The sequence below is a fragment of the Microcebus murinus genome, chromosome 14 (assembly GCF_040939455.1).
Source record: "Microcebus murinus isolate Inina chromosome 14, M.murinus_Inina_mat1.0, whole genome shotgun sequence".
NCBI lineage: Eukaryota > Metazoa > Chordata > Mammalia > Primates > Cheirogaleidae > Microcebus > Microcebus murinus.
The window spans coordinates 25965221-25981349 of record NC_134117.1 but is presented as its reverse complement, the minus strand read 5'-3'; the positions used below and the strand labels follow the sequence as shown (position 1 = coordinate 25981349).

General features: G+C 46.8%; 1 protein-coding gene, 1 long non-coding RNA gene and 1 pseudogene across 3 annotated transcripts; 2 read left to right on the top strand and 1 right to left on the bottom strand.

Moving 5' to 3' along the window:
• The first annotated feature begins 84 nt into the window (after nucleotides 1-84).
• Nucleotides 85-13738, top strand: SCD (stearoyl-CoA desaturase). Its single transcript, XM_012768667.3, has 6 exons — nucleotides 85-509; nucleotides 1032-1311; nucleotides 5195-5325; nucleotides 6798-7003; nucleotides 8857-9089; nucleotides 12099-13738. Exons 1-6 carry the CDS (start codon nucleotides 483-485, stop codon nucleotides 12296-12298), a joined length of 1077 nt encoding a protein of 358 aa, XP_012624121.1. The 5' UTR covers nucleotides 85-482; the 3' UTR covers nucleotides 12299-13738.
• Nucleotides 3081-5195, bottom strand: LOC142875487 (uncharacterized). Of its 2 annotated transcripts, none has more exons than XR_012922845.1 (3): nucleotides 5087-5195; nucleotides 3721-3956; nucleotides 3081-3290 (listed from the first exon to the last, which is right to left on the bottom strand). It is a non-coding gene; the product is annotated as an uncharacterized LOC142875487 (long non-coding RNA). The 2 variants fall into 2 exon arrangements; XR_012922844.1 differs by having other exon boundaries at nucleotides 3081-3196.
• LOC105875684 (uncharacterized) lies at nucleotides 12863-16129 on the top strand (annotated as a pseudogene).

Sequence of the window (16129 nt, the reverse complement as noted above, 5' to 3'; positions counted from 1 at the left end):
CCTTCGGCCAATGACGCGCCAGAGTTTACAGAAGCCTCATTAGCATTTCCCCAGGGGCAGGGGCAGGGGCAGGGGCAGCCGCGGCTTGGTTGGTGTCCGCAGCATCCCGGCGCCTGGGCTCCGGTCGCTGCACGCCTGGGCTTTCTGTCTCCTCCCCTCTCCCGCCCTCACCTCCACGCGGGGCTGCCTGGGCCAGTCAAGTCTGCGCACTTTGCCCCTTGCTGGCAGCGGATAAAAGGTGTCTGAGGAAATACGGGACACGGTCACCCACTGCCAGCTCTAGCCTTTAAATCCCCTGCTCGGGGAGATCCACGCACAGCGGGTCCGGCCCGGACATCCAGCCGGCGTGCACTGCGCAGAGCCACCGATCGCTGCGCACTAGCGGGCTCCGGAGCAGAAGTCCATCCCTCTGTTCCCGCGGTGCCGAACTCCGCTCGGCAGCCTCAGTCCTGGGAAAGTGATCCCGGCATCCTAGATCCAAGATGCCGGCCCACTTGCTGCAAGAGGAGGTGAGCTTCCAAGCGATGGCCCCTGCACCGCGGGTTCGCTGGCGCGGGTTGGGCTTCTAGGTGACTGGCTGGGGAGAGAGTTGAGAGCTTCGGGAAGGACTTGGCCATCTTTTTTGAGTTGTACTGCCTTCAGTTGGTGAGAATGTGGATCGCAGTTGGGGGACTTGATTCCCCAACTTTTGTTTCTTAAGCTTTACAGTAAGGAGAAATGTGGCGGTGCCAGAACCTTTCCGAATGTGTGCGGGTTTTCCTTTGTGTCCGTAAGGCTGCGAGTGTTTCACCCTCCTTCCTACCGCCCCTTCTCCTTAGGTTTGCCCCCCCACCCCCAGTCTATCTGCGCAGTCTGGGGACTTCTCCCTCTTCCATCTAGGGGTCCACCCTACCCTCAGTGAATCAGGGCATTGGAGCAGGGTCTGTGCCTGTACTGTCCACCCTTCCCCCGGCTTGATTAGAGAGTGAAGTGGCTCCTGTCGCTTCCACGTGTCTCCTCTCTCCTGACTCTCCACTTCCTCCCCCTCCCAGATCTCTAGCTCCTACACCACCACCACCACCATCACAGCGCCTCCCTCCAGGGTCTTGCAGAATGGAGGAGGCAAGTTGGAGAAGCCCCTCTACTTGGAAGAAGACATCCGCCCTGATATGAAAGATGATATTTTTGACCCAACCTACCAGGATGAGGAGGGTCCAAGACCCAAGCTTGAATATGTCTGGAGAAACATCATCCTTATGTTTCTTTTACACCTGGGAGCCCTGTATGGGATCGTATTGATTCCCACCTGCAAGTTGTACACCTGGCTGTGGGGTAAGCAGACTCCTTGCCCTCCCAACGCCGTACCCCAGGTTTCTCACTGCTCTCTCAATAAGGTAGGATCTTACATGGAGCATCTGCCCCTCCCAGCCATTTCTCTTTGGTAGCCTGAGAGGCTGACAGCAAGGATAGAGTGTAGGGGCACTGGGATGTGCGGGAATGTTGCTCTGGGGTTTGAGGAGGGAGCCCTGGGACTATGTGCTATGGGCTTCAAAGTGTAGATCTGTGCCTGAGACTCAGCTTTCCCCAAAGGAGCTCTTCCATTTGAGTCATTTGCTTGGCTGTCTGTCCCAGCCCTGCCAAAGAATCAAGCCTCCTACCTAGGGGGCATGGGAACATGGCTCTAGACCAGGGGCTTAATAGGGTATATGTTGAGCCCTCACGAGTTAGAGCAAGGGGCAATTGGTCAGGAAGAGTTAATTGAAAAGGGAGGAACACAGGTGGTTATCCACAAAGCTACTTGGCTAGCCCAGGCTTCTTTGCTGCAAAGGAAGATGAAGAAGGCTCCTGTATAACCCAGGTTACACAGATGTGTTGCTCTATTACTCCATGTAGGTCTCCAGGGTATGCTCATGCCAGTCAACAAAATGATCTTAGAATGAAATAAGGTTGAAAAAGGGTTTCATGTTCCATTCCCATCCAGCCTGCTTCAGTCCCCTCTCCTGATAACATAAAGTGCCAAGGACCCAGCACCCTCTAACAGCAGCCCTCTCTGGCTTCTACCCACCCCTCCTTGCCAGAAAAGAGAGCCCTGAGCAGCTCTGGCCTTGAGGCTGCTGTAATGAGGGAGACAGTCCCATTAGTCCCTGACCTTCCCTGAGCTCAGCTCTTTCAGGGATCCATCTGTGTGGGCTGATAGCAGGGCCCTGCCCCCACCCCCATGCACACATGTGCTCTGCAGGCATTTTCACCTCTGCCACTGTAGCCTGCATTGGGAGGGGACAGCAGGGAGCTCTGCAGATCCAGGGGCCCCACATTGCTCCTCTCTGAGGGGTGGAGAGCCAGGACTCTCTCTCCAGAAAACAAACTGAGGATTTACAGAGCAATCTTGTGTGTGGGCTACACCCTTGGCAGGTAGTTATGCGGAGGGGCTGGTAGGCCGAGTTTTAGCTATTTCCCTCAGGCCCTCTTGGATCTTCTAAAGGGGAGACCTGACCTTTCTCTTGGGAAATCCTTCAGGTGTCACAGTGACATGCAACTGAGAAGAGCCCTTCCTAGGAATCCATTTTTCCAAGTACCAGCTAGGAGCAACAGTTTTACTTTCTTAGGATTAGGAAGGTCACATTCCTTAGGCTGCTTGTGTGTCATAGCTGTGGCAGAGGCAGACAGTGAGAGCAGGCCAGTGTGGGAAGTCAGTTCATCTGCAGATAAGGAAGGGCTCCTATATTTGTAAGGAGAGGAGGACATCTAATCTCTAGCCCCTCTGAAAACCCAGCAGAACTTCAGTTGCAGCATGAGAAATTAAGAGCAAGGGTGGGATTCCCCAGAAAACTGCGAACCCCTCTACATTCCCTCCCCCCATGGTCGGGAGTCTTTACAAGTTGTTTTGTCCCCTGCAAGCCCCTTCCAGTGCCAGCACTCCCTGTAGGTTTCCTTAAGTCCAGAGTTGGACCAGACTGCCTCTGCTTGGTAACCCTTGGCTTGGCTACTAGTGCAAGCAGCAGAATGCTATCCCAAAGCTAAGTCTGTGCATGCTACGTTTTGATGCCCTGCCCATGGGTGTGTGCTGTGCCTTTGGACAGAGAAACGTGGCACACAGAGACTGGATGGTGACTTACTTTACTTCTGGCCCTGGGCCTTTTGGTGGATGGCTTGGCTGATGGAATGACTATCTTGATAGAGGGATGTCACAACTCTTCTGTCTTATGGAACAAGGAGGCTGGGGAGAAGGAAGGTCAGAGGTCTCAACTTGGGCATTTTCTCTTGCCACCTTCAAAGTTTAGGGGCTTGACTTCCTTTTCTTGTTTTAATCCCTAAGAACAAAGTTAAATTAACAACTGGATGTGAGTCCAGCATTTCTTGACTCTGAGCAATTTTGAGAGCCTCCTATCTTTCATTGTGGAGTCTCTCAGAAAAGCCCTTGAGGTATGCCTGAACAGAAATCTCTGGCAGCACTGAGGGCCAAAGGGCAAAAACCCTTTGAGTCTCTTAGGGCTAAAGCTAAGAGATGTTAGGTAACCATCAATTTGGGTAATCTTCTCCTGGGGAACAGAGTGAGAATGAATCTCCAATTGACTTAAGCCCTTCTATTTGACTTTGACGTATTTACAGATAAGGCAGGAGAATGCCTGGGTTCTTTTCCTAATTTCCCTGTTAATATGGGCTCTTACATACTTTCTGAGTCAACTTGCCCCAGGGTATTCTATGGCATGAAATAACCCCAGAAGCTTCCTTGGTTCTTACCTGAGTGCTTCTACTTTCGTGCCCAAAGCCATTTTTCTTCCTCCTTGGTGATTGGAGGGCTCTGTCCCAACTGTGTTTTTCCAGGTAAGATACAGGCAGATACTGTATCTGGGAAGATATCAATCACCACCTGGCTTGAGTCCTGCAGGTTACCTGGAGCCTTAATTCCTATTCTGAGTGGATAGAACTTTCATTTCCTTGGGACAGACTCTGGCTCTGTGGCTCCCCTGGAGATCCTGTAGGAGGAACAGATAGGGTGAAGGAGGTAGGGGAGGGGAAAGGAGGAGGCTGTTTAGGAAACTGCTGTCTATGGCTGCAAAAGAACACAGGACAATTTGTACAATGTGTGGTGTCTCCAACTGCAACTAAGTTCTCTGGCCACTGAGGATCCATTGTTTCTAGCTGTTTCCCTAGGAATGAAACATTGTTAACAATTTCTACCAAGGCCTCAGCCCCTGCCTGCTATAGCTACAGGACAGAGGAAGAGATGGGTACACCAAGCTTCCCAGTTAGAGATTATATCTGGCACCTCCTGAGCCTGCAGGGATTCAAGAAAGTGAGGCAGGAAAATGTTGGGGTGCTCCACTGATAGCTTTGAGTATATCCCACCATTGTCTAAAATTAGCATTTCCTAGTGAGATTATGGGCTGAGAGACATAGGAACTGTGCATATATGTTGGGGAGGTGGAAGATATAACTAGGACATTAACTGCTTACTGACAGAAAACCTAACTTCAAACCATGGCTCCATTTCTTACTGGCCATGTGACCTAGCCAAGATAAATGCTTAACCTCTCTTAGCATCTATTTCTTCAACTGCAAAGTTAGGTTATTAATACCACCTGCCCCATTTAAAGTATCCAGTGAATTCAAGAATATTAAAATCATTAGTAAAGCTTAAGACACTGTGCAAATATGACTTATGTGCAGGGCTGATTTTTCCCTTATATGGTTGTACTGCTGCCTAAAATATCAAAATGCTTTTGTACCAGTTAGTAAAGAACCACAACTCTGAGTCCCCTCTACAACTCAGGGCTCCTCGAATTGGTCAGTGCCCAGATGTTATTGGCTGTTATCCTGAGCTCTGGAAGAGTAGTCTGTAGCTCTTAAAACCTTAGGGAAGTTTAGCTAACGGTCAAAGGTAACAGGTCCTGAGAAAACACCCCCGAAGACTGAGAATGACAAGTGGCTGGCTGAATGGTAAGAGCCTTAGTCTCTCTCCTCCTTTTCTGACTCGTTAGTTCATGCGGCTCCTTAACTTATCTCAATTCCTAGGTTAAGAGGCTGGGAGGTAATGGTATTTTTCAAGTGGTAAAATCTAGGAGACCAAGATATCCCTAGAGTTCAGGGTAAAGCAGATCCTCACCTCAAACCTCTAGAAGACACAGCCGCTGGCATCAGGAGACTGCTCGACATGCTTCCCCAGAGGGCGTTCACACTGGTTTGTGACTCCCCTGCTGTCTTCTCCTGGCAGGAATATTCTACTATTTCATCAGTGCTCTGGGCATAACAGCAGGAGCCCATCGCCTGTGGAGCCACCGAACTTACAAAGCCCGCCTGCCCCTGCGTCTCTTCCTGATCATTGCCAACACCATGGCATTCCAGGTAAGAAGCTCTGCTTGGCTCGTTTTTCTCCACCCTGTGGATGATCTGGGGGCAAAAGGAGGGGATCAGTGCTCAGAGAGGAGCCACACCTGCACAGCCACTTCACTGTGCTCTCTCCGTGGTCACCTCAAGTGCAGGCTCAGTCCTTAAGTCCATAAAGCTGAGGAGACTTCTGGAAAAGGGAAATGACGAGTAAATAGGAAATAGTCATGATATGCAGGATTATTTTTGATCCTAAGGTCCCTGTGTTATCACAGCGTCTGGCTGTTGTCCATCATAAGGAGCGATGGCACATAAGTCAGGGACTGACCCTGCTTTTCTGGGCAGACTTTGGACAATAAATTCACTATTTAAGGTGAATATCTCAGGACTCCACCACAATGGGAGTGAAGTTGATGTTTTACAGACTCATGAATTCTGTTGTTTTTAGATAATAAGAACAAACTCTTTCATAGCACTGACTAGTTGCCTGGCACAATACTAAGCACTTGATATAGTTTAATTCATTAAATCCTCACAACAATCTTAGGAGGTTGGTACTATTATTATCCCCATTTTATAGATTAGGAAATTGAGTCACTGAGAGGTTAGATAGACCAGCCCAACATTGTGGTCCTATCTGGGGCTGCCATGCTGGCAAAATCAAGTACTGAGATTTGTTGAGGCAAAAAAGTTATAGTGGAGAAAGAATGAAGGGATTTGGGGAAAGGGAACTCTCACAGCTATTAAACTGTTGCAAGGCAAAGGATAGCATGTGAGGTGAGGCTTAGCTTGGAGCAAGAGGAAGAAAGGAAACCAAATTAGTCATATTAGGCAATATAATATCCCAGGTACTTCCCATATTTGCATAATCTGTGCCATAGTCATTTATGCCTTGAAGCCTCCTGATGTTGTCCCTGTGGGGAAAGAGGAAGAGAAATATTGGTATATTCATTAAGGGATGGAAAGAGTCACAGAGAAGCACAGGGGTCATTTGGAAATATGGCCCTGACCATGAGTTACATGCCTGGCCTTGTGGCATTGTGTGAGCTGTCTCATGCCAAGGCATCAGGATGGAGCTCCCACAGCCTATCCACTGACCAGGACTCTAGGACACAGGGCTGCCTGCCTGATAGTCTCCGTGCCCCAGATCGGGCACCCTGTAAAGACCTTTTCCAACATCCCTTGCTTGAAGAGTTGCAATGTTCTTGGGTAATGACACTATCTGAGCTCCATGTGGTTTACCTGCATTCCACTCACCACATAACAAGCAGCAGCAGTCTGTTCATGTGGCCCTGGAACTTGAAGTTGCTTTTCTACTCAAGCTTTAGTGGCAAGCTAGGAGAAGAGGGGAGGCAACTCCTTTGGATTCCTGGGTATTTCGTGAGGTTGAGCAGAAAGCTATGGGCTCTTGAAGACATTCTAATTCTTTGGGAATTCTCCTGAGAGGGTGTCTCTCCTCAGGCCTTCATTCCTCTTCTCTGTCCCTCCAGAATGATGTTTATGAATGGGCCCGCGATCACCGAGCCCACCACAAGTTTTCAGAAACAGATGCTGATCCTCATAATTCCCGACGTGGCTTTTTCTTCTCTCACGTGGGTTGGCTGCTTGTTCGCAAACATCCAGCCGTCATGAAGAAGGGCGGTACGCTGGACTTGTCTGACCTAAAAGCTGAGAAATTGGTGATGTTCCAGAGGAGGTAAGTGAACCGATGATGGAGTTGGGGATATGGTCCTGGGACCTGGTGTCTGAGAACTCCTTTTTATCTCTTACGACTTATAAAATATAAGCTGAGAAATTTATTGGGTTTGCATGTTTAAAATCATAATTTAAAACCCCAATTTTTAACATCCCACCTGCTCACAGTCATAGACTATTGCCCTGTTTCCTTCTCTCTGAGCTATCCTAGTTAAGCCAATTAAATTCAACAAATATTTATTGACCTGGGACAGTCATGGATACAAAGATGAATGGAGCCTAGTTCTTACCTTCAAGGAGTTTGTAGCCTAGTCAGGGGTGGAGGTTATAAGCCAAGTACCCAAATAACCCTGATACAAGGCAGAATATTTTCTATTCAAGGGGGAGGGAGATTGCTCAGTGGGGAGTGCTCAGTGTTTATGAAAAAGGTGGCACTGGAATTCACCAATGGATAGAGATTTTCACAAGTATGTGTGGGGAGGGACAGTGCAAACAGAAAGAACAGAATGAGCTAAAGCATAAAGCATGTTCCAGGAAAAGAGTCATTTTGCTTGAAGTATAGGGTGGGGGAGGAAGTGAGACTGGAAAGAGAGACTGATGCTGTTCTTGTAGAGTCCTAAAAGCAGATTTAGGATTTAATTCAATAGCCAATAGGAAACCATTATGAGCCGGGTGCGGTGGCTCACGCCTGTAATCCTAGCATTCTGGGAGGACGAAGCAGGAGGATCGCTCAAGGTCAGGAGTTTGAGACCAGCCTAAGCAAGAGGCCCCATCTCTACTAAAAAAAATGAAAGAAAGAAATTAGTTGGACAACTAAAAAATATATATAGATAAAAAAATTAGCCAGGCATGGTGGCACATGCCTGTAGTTCCAGCTACTCGGGAGGCTGAGGCAGAAGGATTGCTTTAAGCCCAGGAGTTTGAGGTTGCTGTGAGCTAGGCTGACACCAGGGCACTCACTCTAGCCCAGGCAACAGAGTGAGACTCTAGCTCCAAAAAAAAAAGGAAACCATTATGTTTTTTGAGCAGCAATGTGGCAAAGATAGAGGTATGCTTTAAAAAGGCTGTTCTCCCTACAGGTGAAAGAAACGATTGAGCCAAAGAGATGAGAAGCAGGGACACAGGTTAGGAGGTAATGAGGATCCATGCTAGGGGAGAAGTTGTAGGAATGGAAAGGAGCAAGATACAGGGAAGGAATATCAGTTACCAAAAAGTCAAGACTTGAGTGCTGAAGGGACGTAGGGAATCACTCCCTTGGAATGTCAATGGCCTGGTCTGCATTGAGATTGAAGATTCAGAAGGGGCCTCTGGAGGGACAGAGACCTACCAGTAATCAAGGACACTCAGTGTGCCTCTCTGCAGGAAAAGAGGAGGAAAGAATTAGAGAGTGGTGAGCAGGAAATGGAGGCATAACACTAAACATAGACTGCACAAGAGTGCTGATGAGAAAGAGAAAGGAGCCCCTAAGCAGAATGGAAAAACAGCCTGGGCTGGAGAACTCTCTTTGTTTGTAATTTGGACCTCATCTATGTTACCAACGGCATTATGCACTCACTAGTAAAAAACAGGGATGGCCTTAGAGGTAGGAGCCAAGCATTCAGTCCTTGTTCCACTGGTGCCCAGTGGTGTGATTCTAGAAAAGTCACTTAATCCTTTCCCATTGCCTCACCTAAAAAGTGAGATAATAACATGACATCATCAAAAGATTTCCCACCCCATTCCCTCCTGCTGTTTTCTGCCATGCTGTACTCAGAACAGAGGGGAATAGAGACAGCCCAACCTAACGTGAGTGGAAGCACAGGTAGGTGTGAGAGCCCTCTGTCCACTGACTCAGTGTCTGGCGCTCCCGTGCAGGTACTACAAGCCGGCCGTTGTATTCATGTGCTTCATCCTGCCCACATGGGTGCCCTGGTATTTCTGGGGTGAAACCTTTCTGCACAGCACTTTTGTTGCCACGTTCCTGCGTTACGCTGCAGTACTCAATGCCACCTGGCTGGTGAACAGCGCCGCGCACCTCTACGGATATCGCCCTTATGACAAGAACATTAATCCCCGGGAAAATATCCTGGTGTCCCTGGGAGCTGTGGGTAAGTCATCTGTCTATGGCAGGACCACATCTAGTGATCTGGTGACTAGGGTACAAGGCTAAGAGCCAGAAAAACCAGAGTAACCTGTTTTTATGATCACTTTGCATCTCAGTTTTTCCACTATAAAACTAGGGGCAATATATTGGAAAACCTTTGTATGAGAGTCAGGCAACAAGTTTTGGGGAAAAAATAACACTGCTTTTAATTCCCACTTCCAAAACAATCTCCAAAGGCTGTATATGACGAGTCGCTCTGACTTTTCCTTTTCCCAGTCACCTGAGCTGCACTGCTGTCTTGCTTGGGGAGTAAAATGAATAAATAGAGCAATAGGATCATCTGAGTGGCCAGCAATCCTAGTGTGCTACATAAAATGTAGAATAAATAATTGTAATTTAATTTAATAAACTTAAGTATGCCACACTAATTTTTATCTCCCCACTATATTCAGGCATGCCATACTCTTAAGTGTGTGCCATGCCTCACCATTTGGGGATGTCAATATGTAGAGCACCAAAGCCACTGGTGTTGGTGGCCATTTGCCACTACCTACCACCTTGCCTCCTCTTGTCCTTTAGTTTTATCTCTTCTACTTCTATTCTGTGCTAGGAACACCCCCTCCCCCAACATAGTTTAGGGAATAGCCTGATAAAGTAATTAGTTTGATCACAAGTTCCTGCTCACTGATCTAATGTTGACTATTCCTGAATTTATTTCTCTCTATAATTCCAGCCCCAATTACCAGAGTCTAAGACAACAGTGTTCTACCATCTGTTCTCTTTTTTTTTCCTGTCCCTCTTTCCAACTGAATATAAACTTTGACAATAGCCTCAAATAGCTTTATTTTAAGTGGACCCAGTGGCCTGTACTCTGCACCCATGTTCAGTGCTAGTGGTCATCCCCTAACACCTGGCAACCACACTATTCCACACGTCTATGCGTATCATTGCCTAACATTCTTTTTTCCTCCTTAAAATCTTCGTTTATATTCTCAACCCTGACAATCTTTACTATCTTTATGAAAAGCATTTTTCCCTCTCTTTTTAACTTTTGTGCATCTCCCCGCTCCTTTCAGGCACCTTCTACCATTGTGCATGTTCTTACTTTGACTCATGATTGAAAGAAATCACATGCACTGTGTAAATCTGAGATTTTCACAGCAATGGAGTTTTCTGGCATGAGATGTGTCCTGGATCTTTAGTGGGCTTCCCAACTCTAGCCTCTTTATGGCCATCCATTCAGAGTGGCTGCCAGTACCTGACTTGTCCTAGTTATCTTCCACTCCTCCGTGCTTGCTGCCTTCCTCCCTTATCGCCTTGCCCTTTGTTCTCCTGCTCTGTTTCCTGCCACTCTAATCATTTCACTTCTTGAATTACCTCCCCCATAGTCACAAGCTCATCTTCTCTCTGCCAAAGCTCACCTTCTCCCTGAGCCTTTCTTGGGCTGTCCCTTGCTGCTCCAGTTGCAAAGTCTTGTCCTCTTTCTACCCATTGACCCTCCTCTTTTTTTTCCCTCCGCATCTATGCATGTATCTGATGCCACTTTAAATCTGGTAAATATAGGTTTGGCTAGTGCTTACACAGAGCCTAGCTGCAAAACCATTTGTGAAATTAATAGTCCTTCATCAGTGCCTTTTGCCTTGGTGTTTTCCCACCCTCCTACTCAGTTCGCACCTAGGATGATGAAGTGTCACAGAGATGGGGGACATAACCTTGAAGTGTCCTGGATGGTGTCATTTACTCTGCAGGACTTCCTTCACTTGCTTGTCATTAATATCATTACTACCCTATCTGGGGTTATTTTTATCTACAAAGGGACCAACAAGCTCTTTTATTAGTATTCTTTATTCCAGCCTGATTTGGGTCAGTATTTTTGTTGGATGTCATTCAGAAAGGCGAGTCCAGCCAAGAGTTGGCAAACTCTCTATCTGTAGAGTTTCCAAAGCTTTACACATTACAGAAATTGTCCTGAATCCAGAATTTCTTTGTTTTCTTCTCTCCAGCAAAGTGAAGTGCTCATCCCCAGAGTCCTCAGAATCTTGGAGGTTAGAGGGAATATCTAAGCATTTTGATCCTTTTCCTTCAGAAAGCTTCTGTTTTATGAGCACTGCCCCCACACCAGGGTCAAAGCTCAAAGAATTAGAAGGCAGAGCAGCCCATTCTGAACTACAGTGGCCGGAGACATTCTGGCCCCTGGGCTAAGCCTCTTTTCTTTTGAATTTTGGCTGCTGCACCCATTCTGTAGAAACCTCCTACCCCTAGAGGTAGAACATTTGGCATTCTGGACTCTCCCCTCCCTGCCCAAACACATGCAAATACATGCAGAGCCTTAAGAGTCTAGGGATAATATTTGGGCATGCTCTAAAACCCATTCCCAACAGTAGCAGCTTCCTGCTAATCATTATATCCTTTGAGAGAAACTGTCAGGTTTCCTTCCACAAGGCTCCCAGAAGCAATGGGTGACCAGGGTCTCTCCTAGTTATTTCTTTTTTTTTTTTTTTTTTGATACAGAGTCTTGCTTTATTGCCCAGGCTAGAATGAGTGCTGTGCCGTCAGCCTAGCTCACAGCAACCTGAAAATCCTGGGCTCAAGCAATCCTGCTGCCTCAGCCTCCCGAGTAGCTGGGTCTGCAGGCATGTACCACCATGCCCGGCTAATTTTTTCTATATATATTAGTTGGCCAATTAATTTCTTTCTATTTTATAGTAGAGACAGGGTCTCGCTCTTGCTCAGGCTGGTTTCCAACTCCTGACCTGGAGCAATCCGCCCGCCTTGGCCTCCCAGAGTGCTAGGATTACAGGCATGAGCCACCGCGCCCGGCCTCCTAGTCATTTCTTAAGATGCCTCTGAGGAGATCTATTTGGTTCAGAGTGAAAGAGATTTGATTCATCCATTCAGTCAATAGCATCAAGTTTCTCCTAGGTTTGACGTGCCCTGCTAAGAAACCAGTGTGCATAGATTAGGAAGACAGCAATCACTGTTGCTCACAACTCTCTCCTTGCTTTTGTTCCAGGCGAGGGCTTCCACAACTACCACCACACCTTCCCCTATGACTACTCTGCAAGCGAGTATCGCTGGCACATCAACATAACCACCTTCTTCATCGACTGCATGGCTGCCCTCGGCCTGGCCTATGACCGCAAGAAAGTATCCAAGGCCGCCGTCTTGGCCAGGATTAAAAGAACTGGAGATGAAAGCAGCAAGAGTGGCTGAGTTTTGGGTCCCTCCGGTTCCTTTTCCAAAAGCCAGCTGGGCAGAGGTTTAATGTTCTGTTTATTAACTACTGAATAATGCTACCAGGATGCTAAAGATGATGATGTTAACCCATTCCAGTACAGTATTCTTTTAAATGCAAAAGTATTGAAAGCCAACAACTCTGCCTTTACGATGCTAAGCTGATATTCTTATTTCTTCTCTTATATTCTCTCTCCTCTAGTCCCATTGTCCTCTTTGCTTTGTTCTTATCATCTTCCTTTCTCTTCTCCCTCATTGGCTCCCAGGCAAGCAGCTGGTCAGTCATTGGTCAGTGTCCAGCTTCCAAAGCTTAGACAACCTTTCCATAGTCTTAAACTAATGGTCTCTGCCCCAGATAATTCTCTTTCCTTGAGCTGTTGTAAGCTTTAAGGTAGGTAGCTCAAGCTAGAGACACAACAAAATCTTCTGGGCAGTTCTCTGTTCGTTATCTTCAGCCCAGGCTTTTGCTAGATGGAATGGAAAAAGAACTTCATTTGGCACAAGGCTTCTAAAGCAGGTGAATTGTCAAGGGAGACAGTTAGCATGCACAGTATGAACGACGGGGTCGAGGTGGGAAAACAAGGCAAGAGGAAGCTTGCCATTAGACGTGCCATTGACCGTCTAGCGAGGTCTCCAAGCCCCACCATGCAGCATGCTTCCTTTCTCTCCTGACTGAGCAGGGAATGGTGTGGAGCTTGGCAATGCTAAAACACAAGAACAAATCTCAATGTCTCGATATAGTTTAGGCTGAGGGTAAAGATGAAGCATTTAGTTTCTCTGTTGGGAAGGATTTTTTTTTCTTTAATCACAAGGAGATTTCTTGGTTGTCATATCAAGAAGTCTTGAGGTTGGGTGTTTCCACAATTGGTGAACACAGCAGCTTGTAGAATTTGAGGATTCCATGAGCTGCTCATCACAATTCTTGCATCTTTCTACTCTGCCAGCTTCAGGATATGGGTTGCTCCCCTCATAGTAATAAGAGATTGTGGCATTTCCAAACATCCAAAAAAGGAAGGATTTTTCAGAGGTGGAGTTGAGCCAAACATAGACATATATGTATCTGAATACTTTGCTTAGAACATTAAAATATTTCACTTAAGAGTATTTCCCTTTGAAAGAGGGATGTTTGAAGGAACTCTGAGGGAGAGGAGGAATTAGCTGGGTTGCTATTAATGCCCCCCCCCGCCCCCCACCCCCACTGCTGGACAGGGGATAGATAGGTTGAGGGCAAGTCTGTAGGCAGTTCCTAAGAGGTAACTTTACAAAGGAAGGGCTCTGAGAACAACATGTCACCGGGGATCCAGGAGGTTACTGAGTAAGTTATTGGGTGTCTTAATAAAACAAGCTAGATGTTAGGTTCATTCATTAGTTCCAATTTCTCCTTGGAATGAATAAAAACTAGAAGGCTTCTCCCCACAACGTTGTGCCCTTCTGTTCCTCTGTTAACATTTAGTCTAAAGCATAGGGCTGCCTGGGGGGGGCGAGGTTAGGAATCTCTTCACTACCCTGATTCTTAATGCCAGTCTATCCCATCTGTCCCTTTTCTCCTACCAGTTCTCTCTCCTGTGACATTTTCTTCTTTCTCTGGACAGGCAGCCTCCTTCATGTGAATTTCAGAGGCAGTGACAACTTGCTGTCCAGACAGCTCCCTCTCCTGCAGACAGAATGCTCAGGGTCACTGAACCACTGCTTCTCTTTAGAAAGTAGAGATAGCTCCCACTTTCATGTGGCCTCCAGAGTGTCTCCACCTAACCCCTGTGCTCCCCTACCACAGTGATGGCTCAAGACAAGGCTGGCAAAAGCCTCTCAGCAACATCCCTGACTCAGAGAGGCCCTCTCATGAGGCATGGCCAAGCCAAATGCTTGTGTTGTGCCAGTTAGCTAGCCGTGGAGCAAAGAGGGTTTGTTTTCAGTTCCCTCTGTCTGGGTCAGAACCAGAGAGCACGCTAAATACTCCCTGCTTGCTCAGTAAGGCTGCCCCCCCTGAGTCAGTGCTCCCAGCAGACAGTATAATGCTTGTGGAAGTAAGAGAAAACCTAGTCCTCCCTGGGAAGCACAAGAAACAAGGGCAAGTACCCAAGTGCCTCACTTCGAAAGGAGGCCCTGTTCCCTGGAGTCAGGGTATGTTGCAAAGCTTTGGCCAAGACTTGGGATCTGAGATGCCATGTACTTTGCTGAATAATCTCTGTTCAGCAAACTAACCAGCATTCCCTACAACACAGCCTAGGGCAGACAATAGTATAGAAGAAGTATGGAAAAAAACAGAACATCCGTGTTTTGAGAAACTTGGACAAGCCTTGTCCTTGTACCTCAGTCTGGCTTTGCTCTAATGAGATTGGAAATGTACAATACCAGATGCTCTGCCCACTGTTGAGCCCCAGTGGTAGAAGGGAGGAGGGCCTTTCTTCCCATGTTGATTGAATAGAGGCTACAGGGGTTAGCCTGGGCTAAAGGCATCCTGTCTTTTGAGCTGTTCATCTCAGTAGGAAAGAATCTAATGGCAGATCACTGTAGTTTAGATCTGCTGACCTGTGCGCCTACCCCTTGGAAATGTCTGTTGGGTACTTTTGATTCCACAGGTCATCAGGTGCCTGCTTGATAATATATGAACAATAAAAACAGCTTTCACTTCCTTCTATTGTAATCGTGTTCCCTGGATCTGATCCATACCATGACCCCACACAAGGCTGGGTGGAGACCTCAGGCAGAGGGCCTCAGTGTGTGGGGGGGTGTGTAGGTGGGGGTGTGTCTGCTGGGTAAGGAACACTATTTCCAACATTCAGAAGCTCATTCAAGTGATGCATTAATGGGAAACTCAGATCTGATCAAGAGTCTGAATTTCTAAGTCCTTCCTTGCTTTGGGTGTGCTGACAACTTATTTGGGTGCCTTACATCTTTTCTAATCAGTGTTGCATATGAGCCGCCCTCACTCCCTCTGTGGAGTCCCTTTGCACCTGAGAGCCAGGTGCAAACCAGAAGTGGCTGGTAGAAAGGGGTCTCGCTAGAGAACTATCAGTAGAGCGATTTGCAGGATTCCCTTCTGGGCTTCATTTTGAAAACTTTACTTAGGGCTGCTTTTATTAAGTGCCCACATTTGATGGAGGGTGGAAGTAATTTGAATGTATTTGGTTTATATATTTCTTTTTAGATTAAAAGATGGTTGTAGCATTTAAATGGAAAATTTTCTCCTTGGTTTGCTAGTATTTTTAGTGTATTCTCTGTAAGTGTAGCTCAAATGGGTCAGCGTGAAAGGTTAAGAAAGCAAGGTGGCAAATGTCACGCTGGTGGTTAAGGCCAGGGCCTCTCCTACCACTGTGCCACTGACTTGCTATGTGACCCTGGGCAAGTCACTTAACTATAATGTGCCTCAGTTTTCCTTCTGTTAAAATGGGAATAATAATACTGACCTACCTCAAAGGGCAGTTTTGAGGCGTGACTAATGCTTTTTATAAAGCATTTTGCGATCTTTCAGCAGACGTGTAATAGCAGTGTCCACCATGAACTTGATGTGTCCATGTGTCCTGGATGCTATCATTAGTCTATGCAGTTCTCTGAGAGACTGAATGAATCTATTGGATAAGTGGTGGATAACTAGCCAGACAATTTGAGAACGCATAAACTCATTGCCATGGAAACATACACAGGATACCTTTTCCTTGATTGAGTGGGATTTTTTCCCTTTTTATGTGGGATAGTAGTTATTTGTGACCTGAGAATAATTTTGGAATAATTTCTATTAATATCAACTCTGAAGCTAGTTGTACTGATCTGAGATTGTATTTGTTCATAATAAAAGTGAAGTGAATCTGA

Excerpts from the sequence above, each read along its gene's own strand:
- SCD (XM_012768667.3), top strand. The coding sequence starts at position 483 with ATGCCGGCCCACTTGCTGCAAGAGGAG. Across the intron at positions 5,326-6,797 it reads CCAACACCATGGCATTCCAG|AATGATGTTTATGAATGGGC; the intron begins GTAAGAAGCTCT and ends CTGTCCCTCCAG. Across the intron at positions 7,004-8,856 it reads TTGGTGATGTTCCAGAGGAG|GTACTACAAGCCGGCCGTTG; the intron begins GTAAGTGAACCG and ends GCTCCCGTGCAG.